The 22,933-nt window shown below is 52.4% G+C and overlaps 1 protein-coding gene across 1 annotated transcript in view; it reads left to right on the top strand.

Moving 5' to 3' along the window:
* LOC128652765 (transient receptor potential cation channel subfamily M member 2) overlaps window positions 1-22,933 on the top strand; it is a 1,288,705-nt gene that overhangs the window by 639,267 nt on the left and 626,505 nt on the right. The window contains exons 11-12 of the mRNA XM_053705696.1: window positions 16,830-16,959; window positions 18,417-18,562. Coding sequence (XP_053561671.1) covers window positions 16,830-16,959; window positions 18,417-18,562 — 276 coding nt within the window. The remainder of the gene's footprint in view (window positions 1-16,829; window positions 16,960-18,416; window positions 18,563-22,933) is intronic.

The raw sequence follows: 22,933 nt of genomic DNA on the forward strand, positions 1-22,933 counted from the left end.
TCTCACTCTCTCCTCACACCACCACAGTCCTCACCCCTCACTCTCTCCTCATACCCCCACTGTTCAAGACCCTCACTCTCTCCTCACACCCCCACTGTCCTCGTCCCTCACTCTCTCCTCACTCCCCCACTGTCCTCTCCCCTCACTCTCTCCACACACCCCCACTGTCCTCGTCCCTCACTCTCTCCTCACACCCCCACTGTCCTCTCCCCTCACTCTCTCCTCACACCCCCACTGTCCAAGACCCTCACTCTCTCCTCACACCCCCACTGTCCTCACCCCTCACTCTCTTCTCACACCCCTACAGTCCGCACCCGTCACTCTCTCATCACACCCCCACTGTCCTTGCCTCTCACTCCCTCCTCACACCTCCACTGTCCAAGACCCTCACTCTCTCCTCACACCCCCACTGTCCAAGACCCCCACTTTCCTCACCCCCCCACTATCTCCTCACACCCCCACAGTCCTCACCCTCACTCTCTCCTCACATCCCCACTGTCCTCACCCCTCAATCTCTCCTCATACCCCCACTGTCCAAGACCCTCACTCTCTCCTCACATCACCACTTTCCTCACCCCTCACTCCCTCCTCACACCTCCACTGTCCAAGACCCTCACTCTCTCCTCACCCCCCACTCTCTCCTCACACCCCCACAGTCCTCACCCCTCACTCTCTCCTCACACCCCCACTGTCAAAGACCCTCACTCTCTCCTCACATCCCCACTGTCCTCACCCCTCAATCTCTCCTCATACCCCCACTGTCCAAGACACTCACTCTCTCCTCACATCCCCACTGTCCTCACCCCTCAATCTCTCCTCATACCCCCACTGTCCAAGACACTCACTCTCTCCTCACATCACCACTGTCCTCACCCCTCACTCCCTCCTCATACCCCCACTGTCCAAGACCCTCACTCTCTCCTCACCCCCCACTCTCTCCTCACACCCCCACTGTCCTCACCCCTCACTCTCTTCTCACACCCCTACCGTCCTCACCCCTCACTCTCTCCTCACACCCCCACTGTCAAAGACCCTCACTCTCTCCTCACATCCCCACTGTCCTCACCCCTCACTCTCTTCTCACACCCCTACCGCCCTCACCCCTCACTCTCTCCTCACACCCCCACTGTCAAAGACCCTCACTCTCTCCTCACCCCCCACAGTCCTCACCCCTCGCTCTCTCCTTACACCCCCACTGTCCAAGACCCCCACTCTCCTCACCCCCCACTCTCTCCTCACACCCCCACAGTCCTCACCCCTCACTCTCTCCTCACACCCCCACTGTCCAAGACTCTCACTCTCTCCTCACACCTCCACAGTCCTGACCCCTCACTCTCTCCTCACACCCCCACTGTCCAAGACCCTCACTCTCTCCTCACACCCCCACTGTCCAAGACTCTCACTCTCTCCTCACACCCCCACAGTCCTGACCCCTCACTCTCTCCTCACACCCCCACTGTCCAAGACCCTCACTCTCTCCTCACTCCCCCACTGTCCTTGCCCCTCACTCTCTCCACAACCCCCCACTGTCCTCGTCCCTCACTCTCTCCTCAAACCCCCACTCTCCTTGTCCCTCACTCTCTCCTCACTCCCCCACTGTCCTCGTTCCTCACTCTCTCCTCACTCCCCCACTGTCCTCGTTCCTCACTCTCTCCTCACTCCCCCACTGTCCTCGTTCCTCACTCTCTCCTCACCCCCACTCTCTCCTCACACCCCCACAGTCCTCACCCCTCACTCTCTCCTCACACCCCCACTGTCCAAGACTCTCACTCTCTCCTCACACCCCCATAGTCCTGACCCCTCACTCTCTCCTCACACCCCCACTGTCCAAGACCCTCACTCTCTTCTCACACCCCCACAGTCCTGACCCCTCACTCTCTCCTCACACCCCCACTGTCAAAGACCCTCACTCTCTCCTCACATCCCCACTGTCCTCATCCCTCACTCTCTCCTCACATCCCCACTGTCCTCACCCCCACTCTCTTCTCACACCACTACCATCCTTACCCCTCACTCTCTCCTCACACCCCCACAGTCCTCACCCCTCACTCTCTCCTCAGACCCCCACTGTCCAAGACAATCACTCTCTCCTCACTCCCCCACTGTCCTCGTCCCTCACTCTCTCCTCACACCCCCACTGTCCTCTCCCCTCACTCTCTCCTCACACCCCCACTGTCCAAGACCCTCACTCTCTCCTCACACCCCCACTGTCCTCACCCCTCACTCTCTTCTCACACCCCTACAGTCCGCACCCGTCTCTCTCTCCTCACACCCCCACTGTCCTTGCCTCTCACTCCCTCCTCACACCTCCACTGTCCAAGACCCTCACTCTCTCCTCACACCCCCACTGTCCAAGACCCCCACTTTCCTCACCCCCCCACTATCTCCTCACACCCCCACAGTCCTCACCCTCACTCTCTCCTCACATCCCCACTGTCCTCACCCCTCAATCTCTCCTCATGCCCCCACTGTCCAAGACCCTCACTCTCTCCTCACATCACCACTGTCCTCACCCCTCACTCCCTCCTCACACCTCCACTGTCCAAGACCCTCACTCTCTCCTCACCCCCCACTCTCTCCTCACACCCCCACAGTCCTCACCCCTCACTCTCTTCTCACACCCCTACTGTCCTCACCCCTCACTCTCTCCTCACACCCCCACTGTCAAAGACCCTCACTCTCTCCTCACATCCCCACTGTCCTCACCCCTCAATCTCTCCTCATACCCCCACTGTCCAAGACACTCACTCTCTCCTCACATCACCACTGTCCTCACCCCTCACTCCCTCCTCACACCTCCACTGTCCAAGACCCTCACTCTCTCCTCACCCCCCACTCTCTCCTCACACCCCCACTGTCCTCACCCCTCACTCTCTTCTCACACCCCTACCGTCCTCACCCCTCACTCTCTCCTCACACCCCCACTGTCAAAGACCCTCACTCTCTCCTCACATCCCCACTGTCCTCACCCCTCACTCTCTTCTCACATCCCTACCGCCCTCACCCCTCACTCTCTCCTCACACCCCCACTGTCAAAGACCCTCACTCTCTCCTCACCCCCCACAGTCCTCACCCCTCGCTCTCTCCTTACACCCCCACTGTCCAAGACCCCCACTCTCCTCCCCCCCACTCTCTCCTCACACCCCCACAGTCCTCACCCCTCACTCTCTCCTCACACCCCCACTGTCCAAGACTCTCACTCTCTACTCACACCCCCACAGTCCTGACCCCTCACTCTCTCCTCACACCCCCACTGTCCAAGACCCTCACTCTCTCCTCACACCCCCACTGTCCAAGACTCTCACTCTCTCCTCACACCCCCACAGTCCTGACCCCTCACTCTCTCCTCACACCCCCACTGTCCAAGACCCTCACTCTCTCCTCACCCCCCACAGTCCTCACCCCTCACTCTCTCCTTACACCCCCACTCTCCTCACCCCCCACTCTCTCCTCACAACCCCACAGTCCTCACCCCTCACTCTCTCCTCACACCCCCACTGTCCAAGACTCTCACTCTCTCCTCACACCCCCACAGTCCTGACCCCTCACTCTCTCCTCACAACCCCACTGTCCAAGACCCTCACTCTCTTCTCACACCCCCACAGTCCTGACCCCTCACTCTCTCCTCACACCCCCACTGTCAAAGACCCTCACTATCTCCTCACATCCCCCCTGTCTTCATCCCTCACTCTCTCCTCACATCCCCACTGTCCTCACCCCCACTCTCTTCTCACACCACTACCATCCTTACCCCTCACTCTCTCCTCACACCCCCACAGTCCTCACCCCTCACTCTCTCCTCAGACCCCCACTGTCCAAGACAATCACTCTCTCCTCACACCCCCACTGTCCTCTCCCCTCACTTTCTCCTAACACCCCCACTGTCCTTGCCCCCCACTCTCTCCTCACACCCCCACTTTCCTTGCCCCCCACTCTCTCCTCACACCCCCACTGTCTCCTCACACCCCCACTTTCCTCTCCCCTCACTCTCTCCTCACACCCCCATGGTCCTTGCCCCTCACTCTCTTCTCACACCCCCACTGTCCTTGCCCCTCACTCTCTCCTCATACCCCACTGTCCTCTCCCCTCATTCTCTCCTCACACCCCCACTGTCCAAGACCCTCACTTTCTCCTCACACCCCCACTGTCCTTGCCCCTCACTCTCTCCTCACACCCCCACTGTCCTCACCCCTCACTCTCTTCTCACACCACCACTGTCCAAGACCCTCACTCTCTCCTCACAGCCCTACTGTCCTCGCCCCTTACTCTCTCCTCACACCCCCACTGTCCTCGCCCCTCACTCTCTCCTCACACCCCCACTGTTCTCAACCCTAACTCTCTTCTCACACCCCCACTGTCCAAGGCCCTCACTCTCTCCTCACTGTCCAAGACCCTCACTCTCTCCTCACACCCCCACTGTCCTCGTCCCTCACTCTCTCCTCACTCCCCCACTGTCCTTGCCCCTCACTCTCTCCACCCCCCCCCCCACTGTCCTCGTCCCTCACTCTTTCCTCAAACCCCCACTGTCCTTGTCCCTCACTCTCTCCTCACTCCCCCACTGTCCTCGTTCCTCACTCTCTCCTCACTCCCCCACTGTCCTCGTTCCTCACTCTCTCCTCACTCCCCCACTGTCCTCGTTCCTCACTCTCTCCTCACTCCCCAACTGTCCTCGTTCCTCACTCTCTCCTCACACCCCCACTGTCCAAGACCCTCACTCTCTCCTCACACCCCCACTGTCCTCACCCCTCACTCTCTTCTCACACCCCCACTATCCTCACCTCTTATTCTCTCCTCACACCCCCACTGTCCTCACCCCTCACTCTCTTCTCACACCACTACCATCCTCACCCCTCACTCTCTCCTCACACCCCCACTGTCCTCACCCATCACTCTCTCCTCATATCCCCACTGTCCACAACCCTCACTCCCTCCTCACACCCCCACTGTCCAAGACTCTCACTCTCTCCTCACACCACCACAGTCCTCACCCCTCACTCTCTCCTCATACCCCCACTGTCCTCGTCCCTCACTCTCTCCTCACACCACCACAGTCCTCACCCCTCACTCTCTCCTCATACCCCCACTGTCCTCGCCCCTCACTCTCTCCACACACCCCCACTGTCCTCGTCCCTCACTCTCTCCTCACACCCCCACTGTCCTCTCCCCTCACTCTCTCCTCACACCCCCGCTGTCCTTGCCTCTCACTCCCTCCTCACACCTCCACTGTCCAAGACCCTCACTCTCTCCTCACACCCCCACTGTCCAAGACCCCCACTTTCCTCACCCCCCACTATCTCCTCACACCCCCACAGTCCTCACCCCTCACTCTCTTCTCACACCCCCACAGTTCCACCCCTCACTCTCTCCTCACACCCCCACTGTCCAAGACCCTCACTCTCTCCTCACACCCCCACTGTCCTCACCCCTCACTCTCTTCTCACACCCCACCATCCTCACCACTCACTCTCTCCTCACACCCTCACTGTCAAAGACCCTCACTCTCTCCTCACATCCCCACTGTCCTCACCCCTCACTCTTTCCTCACACCCCCACTGTCCAAGACCCTCACTCTCTCCTCACATCCCCACTGTCCTCACCCCTCACTCCCTCCTCACACCTCCACTGTCCAAGACCCTCACTCTCTCCTCACACCCCCACTGTCCTCACCCCTCACTCTCTTCTCACACCCCTACAGTCCTCACCCCTCACTCTCTCCTCACACCCCCACTGTCCTCGCCCCTCACTCCCTCCTCACACCCCCACTGTCCAAGACCCCCACTCTCTTCACCCCTTACTCTCTCCTCACACCCCCACAGTCCTCACCCCTCACTCTCTCCTCACACCCCCACTGTCCAAGACTCTCACTCTCTCCTCACACCACCACAGTCCTCACCCCTCACTCTCTCCTCATACCCCCACTGTTCAAGACCCTCACTCTCTCCTCACACCTCCACTGTCCTCGTCCCTCACTCTCTCCTCACTCCCCCACTGTCCTCGCCCCTCACTCTCTCCACACACCCCCACTGTCCTCGTCCCTCACTCTCTCCTCACACCCCCACTGTCCTCTCCCCTCACTCTCTCCTCACACCCCCACTGTCCTTGCCCCTCAATCTCTCCTCACACCCCCACAGTCCTCTCCCCTCATTCTCTCCTCACACCCCCACTCTCCAAGACCCTCACTTTCTCCTCACACCCCCACTGTCCTTGCCCCTCACTCTCTCCTCACACCCCCACTGTCCAAGACCCTCACTCTCTACTCACACCCCTACTGTCCTCGCCCCTTACTCTCTCCTCACACCCCCACTGTCCTCGCCCGTCACTTTCTCCTCACACCCCCACTGTTCTCACCCCTCACTCTCTTCTCACACCCCCACTGTCAAAGACCCTCACTCTCTCCTCACACTCCCACTGTCCTCGTCCCTCACTCTCTCCTCACACCCCCACTGTCCTCTCCCCTCACTCTCTCCTCACACCCCCACTGTCCTCTCCCCTCACTCTCTCCTCACACCCCCACTGTCCTCACCCCTCACTCTCTCCACACCCCCCCACTGTCCTCATCCCTCACTCTCTCCTCACACCCCCACTGTCCTCTCCCCTCACTCTCTCCTCACACCCCCACTGTCCTTGCCCCTCACTCTCTCCTCACACCCCCACTGTCCTTGCCCCTCACTCTCCTCACACCCCCACTGTCCTCTCCCCTCATTCTCTCCTCACACCCCCACTCTCCAAGACCCTCACTTTCTCCTCACACCCCCACTGTCCTTGCCCCTCACTCTCTCCTCACACCCCTACTGTCCTCGCCCCTCACTCTCTCCTCACACCCCCACTGTCCAAGACCCTCACTCTCTCCTCACACCCCTACTGTCCTCGCCCCTTACTCTCTCCTCACACCCCCACTGTCCTCGCCCCTCACTTTCTCTTCACACCCCCACTGTTCTCACCCCTTACTCTCTTCTCACACCCCCACTGTCCAAGACCCTCACTCTCTCCTCACACCCCCACTGTCCTCGTCCCTCACTCTCTCCTCACACCCCCACTGTCCTTGTCCCTCACTCTCTCCTCACTCCCCCACTGTCCTCGTTCCTCACTCTCTCCTCACTCCCCCACTGTCCTCGTTCCTCACTCTCTCCTCACTCCCCAACTGTCCTCGTTCCTCACTCTCTCCTCACACCCCCACTGTCCAAGACTCTCACTCTCTCCTCACACCCCCACTGTCCAAGACCCTCACTCTCTCCTCACACCCCCACTGTCCTCACCCCTCACTCTCTTCTCATACCCCTACTGTCCTCAACCCTCACTCTCTCCTCACACCCCCACTGTCAAAGACCCTCCCTCTCTCCTCACATCCACCCCTCACTCTCTCCTCACTCCCCCACTGTCCTCGCCCCTCACTCTCTCCACACACCCCCTCTGTCCTCGTCCCTCACTCTCTCCTCACACCCCCACTGTCCTTGTCCCTCACTCTCTCCTCACTCTCTCCTCACTCCCCCACTGTCCTCGTTCCTCACTCTCTCCTCACTCCCCAACTGTCCTCGTTCCTCACTCTCTCCTCACACCCCCACTGTCCTCACCCCTCACTCTCTTCTCACACCCCCACTGTCCAAGACTCTCACTCTCTCCTCACACCCCCACAGTCCTGACCCCTCACTCTCTCCTCACACCCCCACTGTCAAAGACCCTCATTCTCTCCTCACATCCCCACTGTCCTCACCCCTCACTCTCTTCTCACACCCCTACCGTCCTCACCCCTCACTCTCTCCTCACACCCCCACTGTCAAAGACCCTCACTCTCTCCTCAAATCCCCACTGTCCTCACCCCTCACTCTCTCCTCACATCCCCACTGTCCTCACCCCCACTCTCTCCTCACACCCCCACTATCCTCACCCCTTATTCTCTCCTCACACCCCCACTGTCCTCACCCCTCACTCTCTTCTCACACCACTACCATCCTCACCCCTCACTCTCTCCTCACACCCCCACTGTTCTCACCCTCACTCTCTCCTCACACCCCCACTGTCCTCACCCCTCACTCTCACCTCACACCCCCACTGTCCTCGCCCCTCACTCCCTCCTCACACCTCCACTGTCCAAGACCCCCACTTTCCTCACCCCCCACTATCTCCTCACACCCCCACAGTCCTCACCCCTCACTCTCTTCTCACACCCCACTGTCAAAGACTCTCACTCTCTTCTCACACCACTACAGTCCTCACCCCTCACTCTCTCCTCACATCCCCACTGTCCTCGCCCCTCACTCCCTCCTCACACCCCCACTGTCCAAGACCCCCACTCTCTTCACCCCTCACTCTCTCCTCACATCCCCACTGTCCTCGCCCCTCACTCCCTCCTCACACCCCCACTGTCCAAGACCCCCACTCTCTTCACCCCTTACTCTCTCCTCACACCCCCACTGTCCAAGACTCTCACTCTCTCCTCACACCACCACAGTCCTCACCCCTTACTCTCTTCTCACACCCCCACTGTCAAAGACTCTCACTCTCACCTCACACCCCTACAGTCCTCACCCCTCACTCTCTCCTCACATCCCCACTGTCCTCGCCCCTCACTCCCTCCTCACACCCCCACTGTCCAAGACCCCCACTCTCTTCACCCCTTACTCTCTCCTCACACCCCCACTGTCCAAGACTCTCACTCTCTCCTCACACCACCACAGTCCTCACCCCTTACTCTCTTCTCACACCCCCACTGTCAAAGACTCTCACTCTCTCCTCACATCCCCACTGTCCTCACCCCTCACTCTCTCCTCACACCCCCACTGTCCTCACCCCTCACTCTCTTCTCACACCCCCACTGTCAAAGACTCTCACTCTCTCCTCACATCCCCACTGTCCTCACCCCTCACTCTCTCCTCACACCCCTACAGTCCTCACCCCTCACTCCCTCCTCACACCTCCACTGTCCTAGACCCCCACTTTCCTCACCCCCCCACTATCTCCTCACACCCCCACAGTCCTCACCCCTCACACTCTTCTCACACCCCTACTTTTCAAGACTCTCACTCTCTCCTCACACCCCCACAGTTCCACCCCTCACTCTCTCCTCACACCCCCACTGTCCAAGACCCTCACTCTCTCCTCACATCCCCACTGTCCTCACCCCTCACTCTCTTCTCACACTCCTACTGTCCTCACCACTCACTCTCTCCTCACACCCCCACTGTCAAAGACCCTCACTCTCTCCTCACATTCCCACTGTCCTCACCCCTCACACCTCCACTGTCCAAGACCCTCACTCTCTCCTCACACCCCTACAGTCCTCACCCCTCACTCTCTCCTCACACCCCTACAGTCCTCACCCCTTACTCTCTCCTCACACCCCCACAGTCCTCACCCCTCACTCTCTCCTCACACCCCACTTTCCAAGACTCTCACTCTCTCCTCACACCACCACAGTCCTCACCCCTCACTCTCTTCTCACACCCCCACTGTCAAAGACTCTCACTCTCTCCTCACATCCCCACTGTCCTCAGCCCTCACTCTCTCCTCACACCCCCACTGTCCAAGACCCTCACTCTCTCCTCACATCCCCACTGTCCTCGCCCCTCACTCCCTCCTCACACCTCCACTCTCCAAGACCCTCACTTTCTCCTCACACCCCCACTGTCCTTGCCCCTCACTCTCTCCTCACACCCCTACTGTCCTCGCCCCTCACTCTCTCCTCACACCCCCACTGTCCAAGACCCTCACTCTCTCCTCACACCCCTACTGTCCTCGCCCCTTACTCTCTCCTCACACCCCCACTGTCCTCGCCCCTCACTTTCTCCTCACACCCCCACTGTTCTCACCCCTTACTCTCTTCTCACACCCCTACTGTCCAAGACCCTCACTCTCTCCTCACACCCCCACTGTCCTCGTCCCTCACTCTCTCCTCACACCCCCACTGTCCTTGTCCCTCACTCTCTCCTCACTCCCCCACTGTCCTCGTTCCTCACTCTCTCCTCACTCCCCCACTGTCCTCGTTCCTCACTCTCTCCTCACTCCCCAACTGTCCTCGTTCCTCACTCTCTCCTCACACCCCCACTGTCCAAGACTCTCACTCTCTCCTCACACCCCCACTGTCCAAGACCCTCACTCTCTCCTCACACCCCCACTGTCCTCACCCCTCACTCTCTTCTCATACCCCTACTGTCCTCAACCCTCACTCTCTCCTCACACCCCCACTGTCAAAGACCCTCACTCTCTCCTCACATCCACCCCTCACTCTCTCCTCACTCCCCCACTGTCCTCGCCCCTCACTCTCTCCACACACCCCCTCTGTCCTCGTCCCTCACTCTCTCCTCACACCCCCACTGTCCTTGTCAAGTCAAGTCAAGTCAAGAATACTTTATTAGCATGACATTATTACATGTGTTGCCAAAGTAATATGTTACAATAAAACAAATCAATAACAATTTATAAAGTAGGAGTATAGTGGGTAAATATGATAGTTCATTTAATCTGATTGGGGGTTCTGGTCATGTGACAGTCTGCTACATATCTTGCTACTATCCTTGTAGCTTTGTTGTTTTCTCCTAAGAGTACGCATAGTCTTTCTTGTTCTGACATCTGTGGAAAGTCTGTTATTTCTTTCATTATTTTTGGGAAGTATTTATCCCTTAAGGGTTTGTATCTTGTACAGTACAAGAGAAAGTGCGCTTCAGTCTCTATGTCCCCACTGTCACACTGTGCACATTGTCTGGCTGCCCTGGGTCTCCATTGTGCCTGATATCTGCCAGTCTCTATTTCCAGCTGGTGGTCAGAGATTCTGTATTTAGTGAGTATCTGTCTGTGCTTTGGGTTGGTGACACTTGTGAGATACTCAGCTAGTCTGTACTCTCTCTGTAGAGACCTGTAACACTCCATCTTGTTCTGTTGCCCTATCTGTTCCTCCCAGTGCCCAGTGTACCTCTCCTTCAGAGCTGTTTGTAAGGTGTTTGGTGACACTCTCTCATGGGCTGTTCTTTTGCTGATGTGGTTTTGCAGGTCTGATGTATATTCTCTAAATGCTTTTGATGCTGGGTCACAGAGTGCTTGGTGGTAAAGTGTACTTGTGTCACTATTTGTGAGGTGACACCAGAATTTGTACACCCGTTTTTGCATAGGTAACAACAATGGGAATCTTCCCAGCTCTGCTCTGCACCCATTGTTAGGGGCGCTTCTGTGTACCCGCAGTGCATATTTACAGAATTGGAGATGTGCAATTTCTGTGAGAGTTTTGTCCCATTCTCGGTAGTTCTGGGTCAGTGTTGGGCCCCAGACCTCACAGCCATACAGCAGGATTGGTACAATGGTGCTTTCAAATACCTTAAGTAACAGTTCTGTAGGAGGGTTTAGACTGGCTAGCAGCTTCTTTATTGCATGGAAGGCTCTAAGGGCTTTTTCTTGCAGTGTTTTGATGCCCAGTTTAAAGCTTCCTGATGCACTCAGTGTAAGCCCAAGATAGGTATAATGTAATGTGTGCTCTACCTCTTTAGAGAACAATAGGAATTTGAGTTTTTGCTGGAGATTTTTGGGCTTTTTCTGGAAAATCATGATTTTCGTTTTTTCCATATTCACTTCCATTGCCCATGACTTACAGTATGTCTGCAGTATGTCTAGTTTTTCTTGCAAACCCACTGCTGTGGGGGACAGGATGAGCAGGTCATCTGCATATAAGAGACAATGGATTTCCTTCCCATTCAGGGATATACCTGGTGCTGTGCATTTCTCCAGTTCTGTGGGCAGATCATTAATGTACAGGTTGAATAATGTGGGGCTGAGGCTGCATCCTTGTCTGACACCTCTCTTTTGTTCAAAGCTCTTTGTTTGTAGTTTGTTTATTTTTACTTTACATTTGAGGGATGAATACATGGTCTTTATTATGTCATATGTCTTCCCACCAATTCCACTTTGCAGCAGTTTCATGCATAGGCCTGGGTGCCAGATTGAGTCAAATGCTTTTTTGAAGTCCACAAAACATGCAAACACCTTCCCTGATGGTGAGCTTTTCACATACTTGTTAGTGATAGCTTGTAATGTGAAGATGTGGTCTGTGGTTCTTTGTTTAGGGAGGAAACCTATCTGACTCATGTGCAGGGTTCTGCTGTCTATTAGAAATATTCTCTGGTTCAGGATTGTGCAGAAGAGTTTGCTCACATTGCTGTTTACACAGACTCCCCTGTAGTTATTTGGGTCAGTTAGATCCCCATGTTTGTGGATTGGGGTAACCAGACCTTCTGTCCATGTTTCTGGGAAGTGCCCTGATTGTAAGATGATATTAAACAGTTTTTTGAGAGCCTCTTGGAGCTGTGGGCTGCTGTGAATCAGCATCTCATTTAGTATTTGGTCAGATCCACAAGCTTTTCTTGGTTTTAATGACTTTATGCCTTCTGCAACTTCCTGTAGTGTGAAGGGGAAGTCTAGAGGAGTTTGATAGTTCTTTATTACATTTTCTAAATTTAACAGTTTTTCACAAGTTTCTTTTTGTGACGTATTGAGCTTATTATGTTCTAGATCTTTGTATAATGTTTGAAAATAATCTGTCCATATGTCACCATCTTGGATTGGAATATGCCCAGTGGCTTTAGTTGTGATTTTTTTCCACAAGCTCCAAAAGGAATTATTATCTGTTAATTCTTGAATTTGGGAGAGTGTTTTATTTAGGTGGTTTATTTTCTTGCTTTTTAGGGTAGTTTTGTAGTCTTTTAGTCTACGGTTATATGTGCACCTCAGATCCTCTCGCAGTGGTTCTCTGTGTTTAAGGTTTGATAATTTTCTCACCTCAAGTCTTAAGGCTGCACATTCTTTATCAAACCAATCATTTTTATTGTTATTTTTCCTTTGTCTTTTGTCTGACAGTTTAAGGGATTTGTTTGCTGCTCTATGGAGAATAGTTGTAAAATCATCTGTTGCTTTATTTGTGTCATATGGAGTATAACTGTAGCTTCTATTAATGAAAGCATTAATTTGATTTGTTATCTCCTCATTTTCCAAGCTGTTCATAAAGATTTCCTTACTTTGTTGGGACCACAGGTAATTAGGGGGCATTCTGTACAGATGTTTCCTGGCTTTCCATGTTGGGATTTTCTTTGAACTATTGATGTGTATGACCATTTGGTTATGGTCTGATAGGTAGGACTGGGGTCTTACTATCAGCGAACTGATCTTTCTGATGTCCAGGTCAGTTATCACATAGTCAATGACACTTTTACCACTTGATGAGTTAAATGTAAAACTTCCCAGCCTGTCTCCAGTTACCCTTCCATTTACAATGTACAGACCTAATCTTTTACAAACATCAAGGAGTTTTTTCCCATGTGTGTTCATTATTTTATCATAGCTGTTTCTTTGAGTGTCCATCAGGGTGTTAAAATTCGTACTCTTTCCAAATATATGTTTATTTCCTTGGCTGGGGGTATAGTCCCTTGCATTGCTTGTACGAGCATTCATGTCTCCGATTAGCATAATTTGTCCTTTTGTTTGAAAGTTTGAGATCTCCCCCTGCAGTGTATTGAAGTATTCTGGGTCATAATATGGTGATTCCCGTGGTGGAATGTATATGGCACATAGGTAGAGATTGTGAGATGTCTGTACAAGGTTCTTTGATATTTGTATCCACAGATGTGTTGTACCTTTCTTCACTGGGGTGATAAATGATTTGAGGCTCTCTTTGTACCACACTAATAACCCCCCTGAGAGTCTCCCTCCTCTTTTATGTTTTGTTGCTGCAGGAATTATTAACTCTTTATAGTCCATAGGGCAAGATGATGCTGTGCTTCTATCTTGCCATGTCTCCTGTAACAAGATAATATCATGATTTCTTATATTTTGTTGAAAATCAGGATCTCTGATTTTGTCTCCAAAGGTGGAGGAAGTGAGCCCTTGTATGTTCCAGCTGCTAATTGTGAGACTGTTCATCTTGTGTCCAGTCTATAGTGTGCTAATTAAGCTTTCAGGCTGTGAGAATTAAGGTTTTTTTTTTTTTTTTTTTTTTTTTTTTTTTTTTTTTTTTTGTTGTTTGTTTTCCCTCTTGCAGTTCATTTGTGATATCCTGGTTTGTTTCTAAAGCTTTTCATATAGTGCATGGATTAGTTCTTGTCCCTCACTCTCTCCTCACTCTCTCCTCACTCCCCCACTGTCCTCGTTCCTCACTCTCTCCTCACTCCCCAACTGTCCTCGTTCCTCACTCTCTCCTCACACCCCCACTGTCCTCACCCCTCACTCTCTTCTCACACCCCTACCGTCCTCACCCCTCACTCTCTCCTCACACCCCCACTGTCCAAGACTCTCACTCTCTCCTCACACCCCCACAGTCCTGACCCCTCACTCTCTCCTCACACCCCCACTGTCAAAGACCCTCATTCTCTCCTCACATCCCCACTGTCCTCACCCCTCACTCTCTTCTCACACCCCTACCGTCCTCACCCCTCACTCTCTCCTCACACCCCCACTGTCAAAGACCCTCACTCTCTCCTCAAATCCCCACTGTCCTCACCCCTCACTCTCTCCTCACATCCCCACTGTCCTCACCCCCACTCTCTCCTCACACCCCCACTATCCTCACCCCTTATTCTCTCCTCACACCCCCACTGTCCTCACCCCTCACTCTCTTCTCACACCACTACCATCCTCACCCCTCACTCTCTCCTCACACCCCCACTGTTCTCACCCTCACTCTCTCCTCACACCCCCACTGTCCTCACCCCTCACTCTCACCTCACACCCCCACTGTCCTCACCCCTCACTCCCTCCTCACACCTCCACTGTCCAAGACCCCCACTTTCCTCACCCCCCACTATCTCCTCACACCCCCACAGTCCTCACCCCTCACTCTCTTCTCACACCCCCACTGTCAAAGACTCTCACTCTCTTCTCACACCACTACAGTCCTCACCCCTCACTCTCTCCTCACACCCCTACAGTCCTCACCCCTCACTCTCTCCTCACATCCCCACTGTCCTCGCCCCTCACTCCCTCCTCACACCCCCACTGTCCAAGACCCCTACTCTCTTCACCCCTTACTCTCTCCTCACACCACCACTGTCCAAGACTCTCACTCTCTCCTCACACCACCACAGTCCTCACCCCTTACTCTCTTCTCACACCCCCACTGTCAAAGACTCTCACTCTCTCCTCACATCCCCACTGTCCTCACCCCTCACTCTCTCCTCACACCCCCACTGTCCTCACCCCTCACTCTCTTCTCACACCCCCACTGTCAAAGACTCTCACTCTCTCCTCACATCCCCACTGTCCTCACCCCTCACTCTCTCCTCACACCTCCACTGTCCAAGACTCTCACTCTCTCCTCACACCCCTACAGTCCTCACCCCTCACTCCCTCCTCACACCTCCACTGTCCTAGACCCCCACTTTCCTCACCCCCCCACTATCTCCTCACACCCCCACAGTCCTCACCCCTCACACTCTTCTCACACCCCTACTTTTCAAGACTCTCTCCTCACACCCCCACAGTTCCACCCCTCACTCTCTCCTCACACCCCCACTGTCCAAGACCCTCACTCTCTCCTCACATCCCCACTGTCCTCACCCCTCACTCTCTTCTCACACTCCTACTGTCCTCACCACTCACTCTCTCCTCACACCCCCACTGTCAAAGACCCTCACTCTCTCCTCACATTCCCACTGTCCTCACCCCTCACACCTCCACTGTCCAAGACCCTCACTCTCTCCTCACACCCCTACAGTCCTCACCCCTCACTCTCTCCTCACACCCCTACAGTCCTCACCCCTTACTCTCTCCTCACACCCCCACAGTCCTCACCCCTCACTCTCTCCTCACACCCCACTTTCCAAGACTCTCACTCTCTCCTCACACCACCACAGTCCTCACCCCTCACTCTCTTCTCACACCCCCACTGTCAAAGACTCTCACTCTCTCCTCACATCCCCACTGTCCTCAGCCCTCATTCTCTCCTCACACCCCCACTGTCCAAGACCCTCACTCTCTCCTCACATCCCCACTGTCCTCGCCCCTCACTCCCTCCTCACACCTCCACTGTCCAAGACCCTCACTCTCTCCTCACCCCCCACTCTCTCCTCACACCCCCACAGTCCTCACCCCTCACTCTCTTCTCACACCCCCACTGTCCAAGACCCTCACTCTGTCCTCACACTCCCACTGTCCTCACCCCTCACTCTCTTCTCACACCCCCATTGTCCTCACCCCTCACTCTCTCCTCACACCCCCACTGTCCAAGACCCTCACTCTCTCCTCACACCCCCACTGTCCAAGACCATCACTCTCTCCTCACACCCCCACTGTCCTCTCCCCTCACTTTCTCCTAACACCTCCACTGTCCTTGCCCCCCACTCTCTCCTCACACCCCCACTGTCCTTGCCCCTCACTCTCTCCTCACCCCCCCCACTGTCCTCGTCCCTCACTCTCTCCTCACTCCCCCACTGTCCTCGTTCCTCACTCTCTCCTCACTCCCCCACTGTCCTCATCCCTCACTCCCCCACTGTCCTCGTCCCTCACTCTCTCCTCACTCCCCCACTGTCTTCGTCCCTCACTCTCTCCTCACTCCCCCACTGTCCTCGTTCCTCACTCTCTCCTCACTCCCCCACTGTGCTCGTTCCTCACTCTCTCCTCACTCCCCCACTGTCCTCGTTCATCACTCTCTCCTCACACCCCCACTGTCCTTGCCCCTCACCTCTCCTTCTCCTCTAGCTTTCTCCTCACTCTCCTACTTCTGATCTCTTGCTCCTCTCTCTCTAGCTATTTTACTCCTTGTTCTCTGTTCATTTTACAACCCCCCACCCCTTGCCTTTTACTGCCATAAGAACAATGGCATCTTGGAAATGTAATTTGTATCTTCTTGCTTGCTATAGAGTAATGACTGCATTGCGGCGGCTCTAGCCTGTAGTAAGATCCTGAAACAACTCTCTAAGGAGGAAGAGAACACTGAAAACATGGAGGATATGAAAAAGCTAGCTGATATGTATGAAGAAAGAGCAGTTGGTAAGCAAAGAACAACACCTGCCATGAAATATCTTCCTTTTTGTCTGTGTCACTGTGTCACCTGCAAGGTAGGGACAGACCCCATTTCCTATAGCTCCCTCCTGTCTTTGTCACCTCCAAGGTAGGGACAGACCCATTTCCTATAGCTCCCTCCTGTCTGTGTCACCTGCAAGGTAGGGACAGACCCCATGTCCTATAGCTCCCTCCTGTCTGTGTCACCTGCAAGGTAGGGACAGAACCCCATGTCCTATAGCTCCCTCCTGTCTGTGTCACCTGCAGGGGAGGGACAGACCCCATGTCCTATAGCTCCCTCCTGTCTGTGTCACCTGCAAGGTAGGGACAAACCCATGTCCTATAGCCCCTCCTGTCTGTGTCACCTGCAAGGTAGGGACAAACCCATGTCCTATAGCTCCCTCCTGTCTGTGTCACCTGCAAGGTAGGGACAGACCCCATGTCCTATAGCTCCCTCCTGTCTGTGTCACCTGCAAGGTAGGGACAGACCCCATGTCCTATAGCTCCCTCCTGTCTGTGTCACCTGCAAGGTAGGGACAGAACCCCATGTCCTATAGCTCCCTCCTGTCTATGTCACCTGCAGGGGAGGGACAGACCCCATGTCCTATAGCTCCCTCCTGTCTGTGTCACCTGCAGGGGAGGGACAGAACCCATGTCCTATAGCTCCCTCCTTTCTGTGTCACCTGCAGGGGAGGGACAGACCCCATGTCCTATAGCTCCCTCCTGTCTGTGTCACCTGCAGGGGAGGGACAGACCCCATGTCCTATAGCTCACTTCTGTCTATGTCACCTGCAGGGGAGGGACAGACCCATGTCCTATAGCTCCCTCCTGTCCGTGCCATCTGCAGGGGAGGGACAGACCCCATGTCCTGTAGCTCCCTCCTGTCCATGCCATCTGCAGGGGAGGGACAGACCCCATGTCCTATAGCTCCCTCCTGTCTGTGTCACTGTGTCACCTGCAGGGGAGGGACAGACCCCATGTCCTATAGCTCCCTCCTGTCTGTGTCACCTGCAGGGGAGGGACAGAACCCATGTCCTATAGCTCCCTCCTTTCTGTGTCACCTGCAGGGGAGGGACAGACCCCATGTCCTATAGCTCCCTCCTTTCTGTGTCACTGTGTCACCTGCAGGGGAGGGACAGACCCCATGTCCTATAGCTCCCTCCTGTCTGTGTCACTGTGTCACCTGCAGGGGAGGGACAGACCCCATGTCCTATAGCTCCCTCCTGTCTGTGTCACTGTGTCACCTGCAGGGGAGGGACAGACCCCATGTCCTATAGCTCCCTCCTGTCTGTGTCACTGTGTCACCTGCAGGGGAGGGACAGACTCCATGTCCTATAGCTCCCTTCTGTCTGTATTACTTTGTGTATAAAACAGACCTACACACATGCCCTTCTCTACATATATACTGTATATAACATCAGCATATTTTTGTATTTCCTCATTAGGGGTATTTTCAGAGTGTTGCTCGAATGATGAGAAACGAGCGGAGCTGCTACTTACTCGCGTGTCTCCAACTTGGGGGAAGACGACAACATTAGAACTGGCTCAAGAGTCACAAGGCCGGATCTTTATGTCTCACGGTGGTGTGCAGGTTTGTAGCTTTATTCCTTTCAGTATAATGTGTAAGTGAGTGTCTGTCTGTATCGCAGTAAGACAGGAGCAGAGGGATAGCGCCGTAGCACAGGAGCAGAGGTAGCGCCGCAGAGGTAGCGCCGTAACACAGGAGCAGAGGGGTTGCGCTGTAACCAGAGGCGTAACTAGAAACCACAGGGCCCAGGTGCAAGAATCTAAGAAGGGCCCCCCCAACCCTCCTCCCCCCCCAAATAAAGTGAATTTGATACATATAATTTTTTCTTTCATGTAATTGGCAAGAGTCCATGAGCTAGTGACGTATGGGATATACAATCCTACCAGGAGGTGCAAAGTTTCCCAAACCTCAAAATCCCTATAAATACACCCCTCACCACACCCACAATTCAGTTTTTACAAACTTTGCCTCCTATGGAGGTGGTGAAGTAAGTTTGTGCTTAGATCTACGTTGATATGCGCTTCTCAGCATGTTGAAGCCTGGTTCCTCTCAGAGTACAGCGAATGTCAGAGGGATGTGAAGGGAGTATCACCTATTGAATACAATGGTCTTCCTAACGGGGATCTATTTTATAGGTTCTCTGTTATCGGTCGTAGAGATTCATCTCCTACCTCCCTTTTTAGATCGACATTATACTCTTATATACCATTACCTCTACTGATTTTCGTTTCAGTACTGGTTTGGCTATCTGCTATATGTGGATGGGTGTCTTTTGGTAAGTATGTTTCATTTACTTAAGACACTCTCAGCTATGGTTTGGCACTTTATATATAAAGTTCTAATATATGTTTTTACTTATATTTGCCATGATTCAGGTTTATCAGTATATTTCCTTTTTGCAGACTGTCAGTTTCATATCTGGGAAATGCTTTAAAAAAAAAAATTCTTAACTGAGGTTTTCAAATTGACTCTTTCTAAATTGTGGGCTGTATTAGGCTCGCGAGAGCTCAAAATGCTATAATTTTGACGCAAATTTGTAATTTCCGGCGTCTTAGTTGGCGCTGAGTCTTTCACGAGGTTGCGTCATCTATGACGCTCGAGTTTCGTTCTGGACGTTTTTGGCGGCAAAAAATGTTTTTCAGTTTGTGGTGCGTCATACTTGGCGCCAAACATTTTTTTCATTATTTAAGACCTCATTCCTTTTGCCTCTGGTCTTTTTTTCTATGTCAGAGGTCTATTCTGTTTGCATTTTTCCCATTCCTGAAACTGTCATATAAGGAAATTGATCATTTTGCTTTATATGTTGTTTTTTCTTTTACATACTGCAAGATGTCTCAATCTGATCCTGTCTCAGAATCTACTACTGGAATCCTGCTGCCTGATATCGGTTCTACCAAAGCTAAGCGCATTTGTTGTAAACTTGTGGTAACTGTTCCTCCAGCTGTGGTTTGTAATAGTTGTCATGATAAACTTTTACATGCAGAGAATGTTTACATCAGTAGTAGTTCATTACCTGTTGCTAGTCCATCAACATCTAATGCTCAGGATATTCCTGTAAATTTAAGAGAATTTATTTCTGATTCCATTCAGAAGGCTTTGTCTGCATTTCCGCCTTCTAATAAACGTAAAAGGTCTTTTAAAACTTCTCATAGAGTTGATGAATTTTCTAATGACCGACAACATACTGATTTATCTATCTCTGATGAGGATCTGTCTGATTTAGAGGATCCTGCCTCAGATATTGACCCTGACAAATCCTCTTATTTATTTAAAATGGAGTATATTCGTTCTTTATTAAAGATTCAAAGTGTTGATTGCATTAGATATGGAGGAGACTAGTCCTCTTGATACTAAAACTAGTAAATGTTTAAATTTGGTTTATAAACCTCATGTAGTTATTCCAGAGGTTTTTCCATTTCCTGATGCTATTTCAGATATGATTTCAAAGGAATGGAATAGACTGGGTACTTATTTTACTTCTTCTTCAAGTTTTAAAACATTGTATCCTTTGCCTACTGATAGATTGGAGTTTTGGGAAAAGATCCCCAAAGTTGATGGGGCCATCTCTACTCTTGCTAAACGTACTACTATTCCTATGGAAGATAGTACTTCATTTAAAGATCCTTTAGATAGGAAGCTTGAATCTTATCTAAGGAAAGCTTATTTATGTTCAGGCCATCTTCTTAGGCCTGCTATTTCTTTGGCTGATGTTGCAGCTGCCTCAACTTTTTGGTTGGAAACTTTAGCGCAACAAGTATCAGATCATAATGTGTATAGCATTGTTAAATTAATTCAACATGCTAATAATTTCATTTGTGATGTCATTTTTGATATCATAAGAATTGATGTTAGATATATATCTTTAGCTATTTTAGCTAGAAGAGCTTTATGGCTTAAATCTTGGAATGCTGATATGACTTCTAAATCAACATTGCTATCTCTTTCTTTCCAAGGTAATACATTATTTGGTTCTCAGTTGTATTCTATAATTTCAACTGTCACTGGGGGAAGGGAGCTTTTTTGCCTCAGGATAAAAAATCTAAGGGTAAATTTAAAGCTTCTAACCGTTTTCGTTCCTTTTGACAAAATAAGGAACAGAAACCTAATCCTTCCCCTAAGGAATCTGTCTCCAATTGGAAGCCTTCCTCAATCTGGAATAAATCCAAGCCATTTAAGAGATCTAAACCAGCCCCCAAGTCTGCATGAAGGTGCAGCCCTGATTCCAGCTCAGCTGGTAGGGGGCAGATTAAAATTTTTCAAGGATGTTTGGATAAATTCAGTCCAAAATCATTGGATTCAGAACATTGTCTCTCAGGGGTACAGAATAGGTTTCAGAGTAAGACCTTGTTACAGAAGCATTAGTTATTTTGTTGTGAAGAGCTTATTTCCCAGCAGCAATGCCTGAACCAGCAAGCCAGCGCCTAAGAAGGGCTCCAAGAAAACCGTAACAAGTATCATTTCATAAAGAGTTAACTCTTTTTTTTCAGCTTTTTAGAAACTATTGTCTAATCACCTCTGGAGCCAGACTGCTAATTGATAAGATGAACTTTTAAACTTGTTATCTTAAGTACTGTAATCCTATTGTGGCCTGTCAAAGGACAGTGCTCTCTATCTAAATGTGTGATGGGGGATTTTGTGCTTCCCCCCCTCTCCCCCTGGGAGTGCCCTGTGTGCATGTAACCTTAATAAAAAGCAGGCTGGGCATCCCAGTCCTGAGTTCTTGTTTGACCCTCAATCGCAGCGTTGACTCGTTTTTGTGGGCAGAAGGGTATCCTAGCTGTACTGCAGCTAAGGGAGATTATTCTATATTTGCGAGACTCATATAGAATACTATGGAAAGCAGCTTCTCCCCTCTTTAGCAATAGGGATCCAGGCTACTAAGCGGTCCGTCTCTCAGCGAGACTAAGGGTAACCGTAACATTTGGCGGCAGCGGCGGGATTTTCCTGGATTTCCTAGGAGAGGTACAGAACGGATGGAGAGCGCTTACGAAAAATTGAAGCGTACAACCCTAAAGGATTTACTTGAAAGCAGAGGGGGGTACGCCAGCAACCGGCCGAGGAGAGAGCTGATCGCAGAATTGACCGAACTGGATCAGAGCTTCACAATGGCGGAAACACCGACCACGATTAGTGACGAAAAAACCAGGATTGTTCGGGAAAGGCTCTCATTATACGGGCCGAACCCCTCCATGGAATTGGTACAGCAGTTGATGGCGGAGGCGGACGAGGATATACGAGAGACTCGAGCCCACGAACTCAACCTAGCGAACGCACACCGCAATGCTGAAGCCCCGCAGGTAATCATCCCTGTCGAAAATGCTGGGAGGCCCAAGATACCCTATGCGGCATTTCGACCCTTCCTAGAGAGCGAGACAGGGATTGATGAATATTTGGCGGACTTCTAAAGGCAATGTGCCCTGCACCAGATTCCCAACAGAGAGTGGCCCACGATATTGTCTGGGAAACTATCCGGGCGAGCCCTGGAAGCCTTTCGTACTCTGGGTGCTGAGGAAGTGACACAGTATGAGCTAGTTAAGGAGACACTGTTGCGACGGTACGCTGTAACTCCGGACACGTATCGCCGACAGTTTCGGGGCACGGAAAAGAAGCCTAACGATACCCATATGGAATGGGCGCACCGAATGCGGAGAGCGGCAAATCACTGGCTGAGCGGATGTAAAGCGGTGACTGGGGAGGAAATTTTACAATTGTTTCTCTTAGAACATTTTTATAATGGCATGGAACAGCAAGGGAAGGAATGGCTGCGAGACAGGCGGCCTTCTACCTTAGAAGAAGCAGCCAAATTGGCCGATGAACATTATGACTCCCGTCTTCACGAACCCATGAACTACCGAGCTCCAGCACGGGTCGAACCCAGAGAGGTTTACCGTGCACCCCCTCGTGCTGAATTCCGAGCCCCGGTGCCCACAGGGC

Source organism: Bombina bombina, chromosome 3 (genome assembly GCF_027579735.1).
Source record: "Bombina bombina isolate aBomBom1 chromosome 3, aBomBom1.pri, whole genome shotgun sequence".
NCBI classification, from domain to species: Eukaryota; Metazoa; Chordata; class Amphibia; order Anura; family Bombinatoridae; genus Bombina; species Bombina bombina.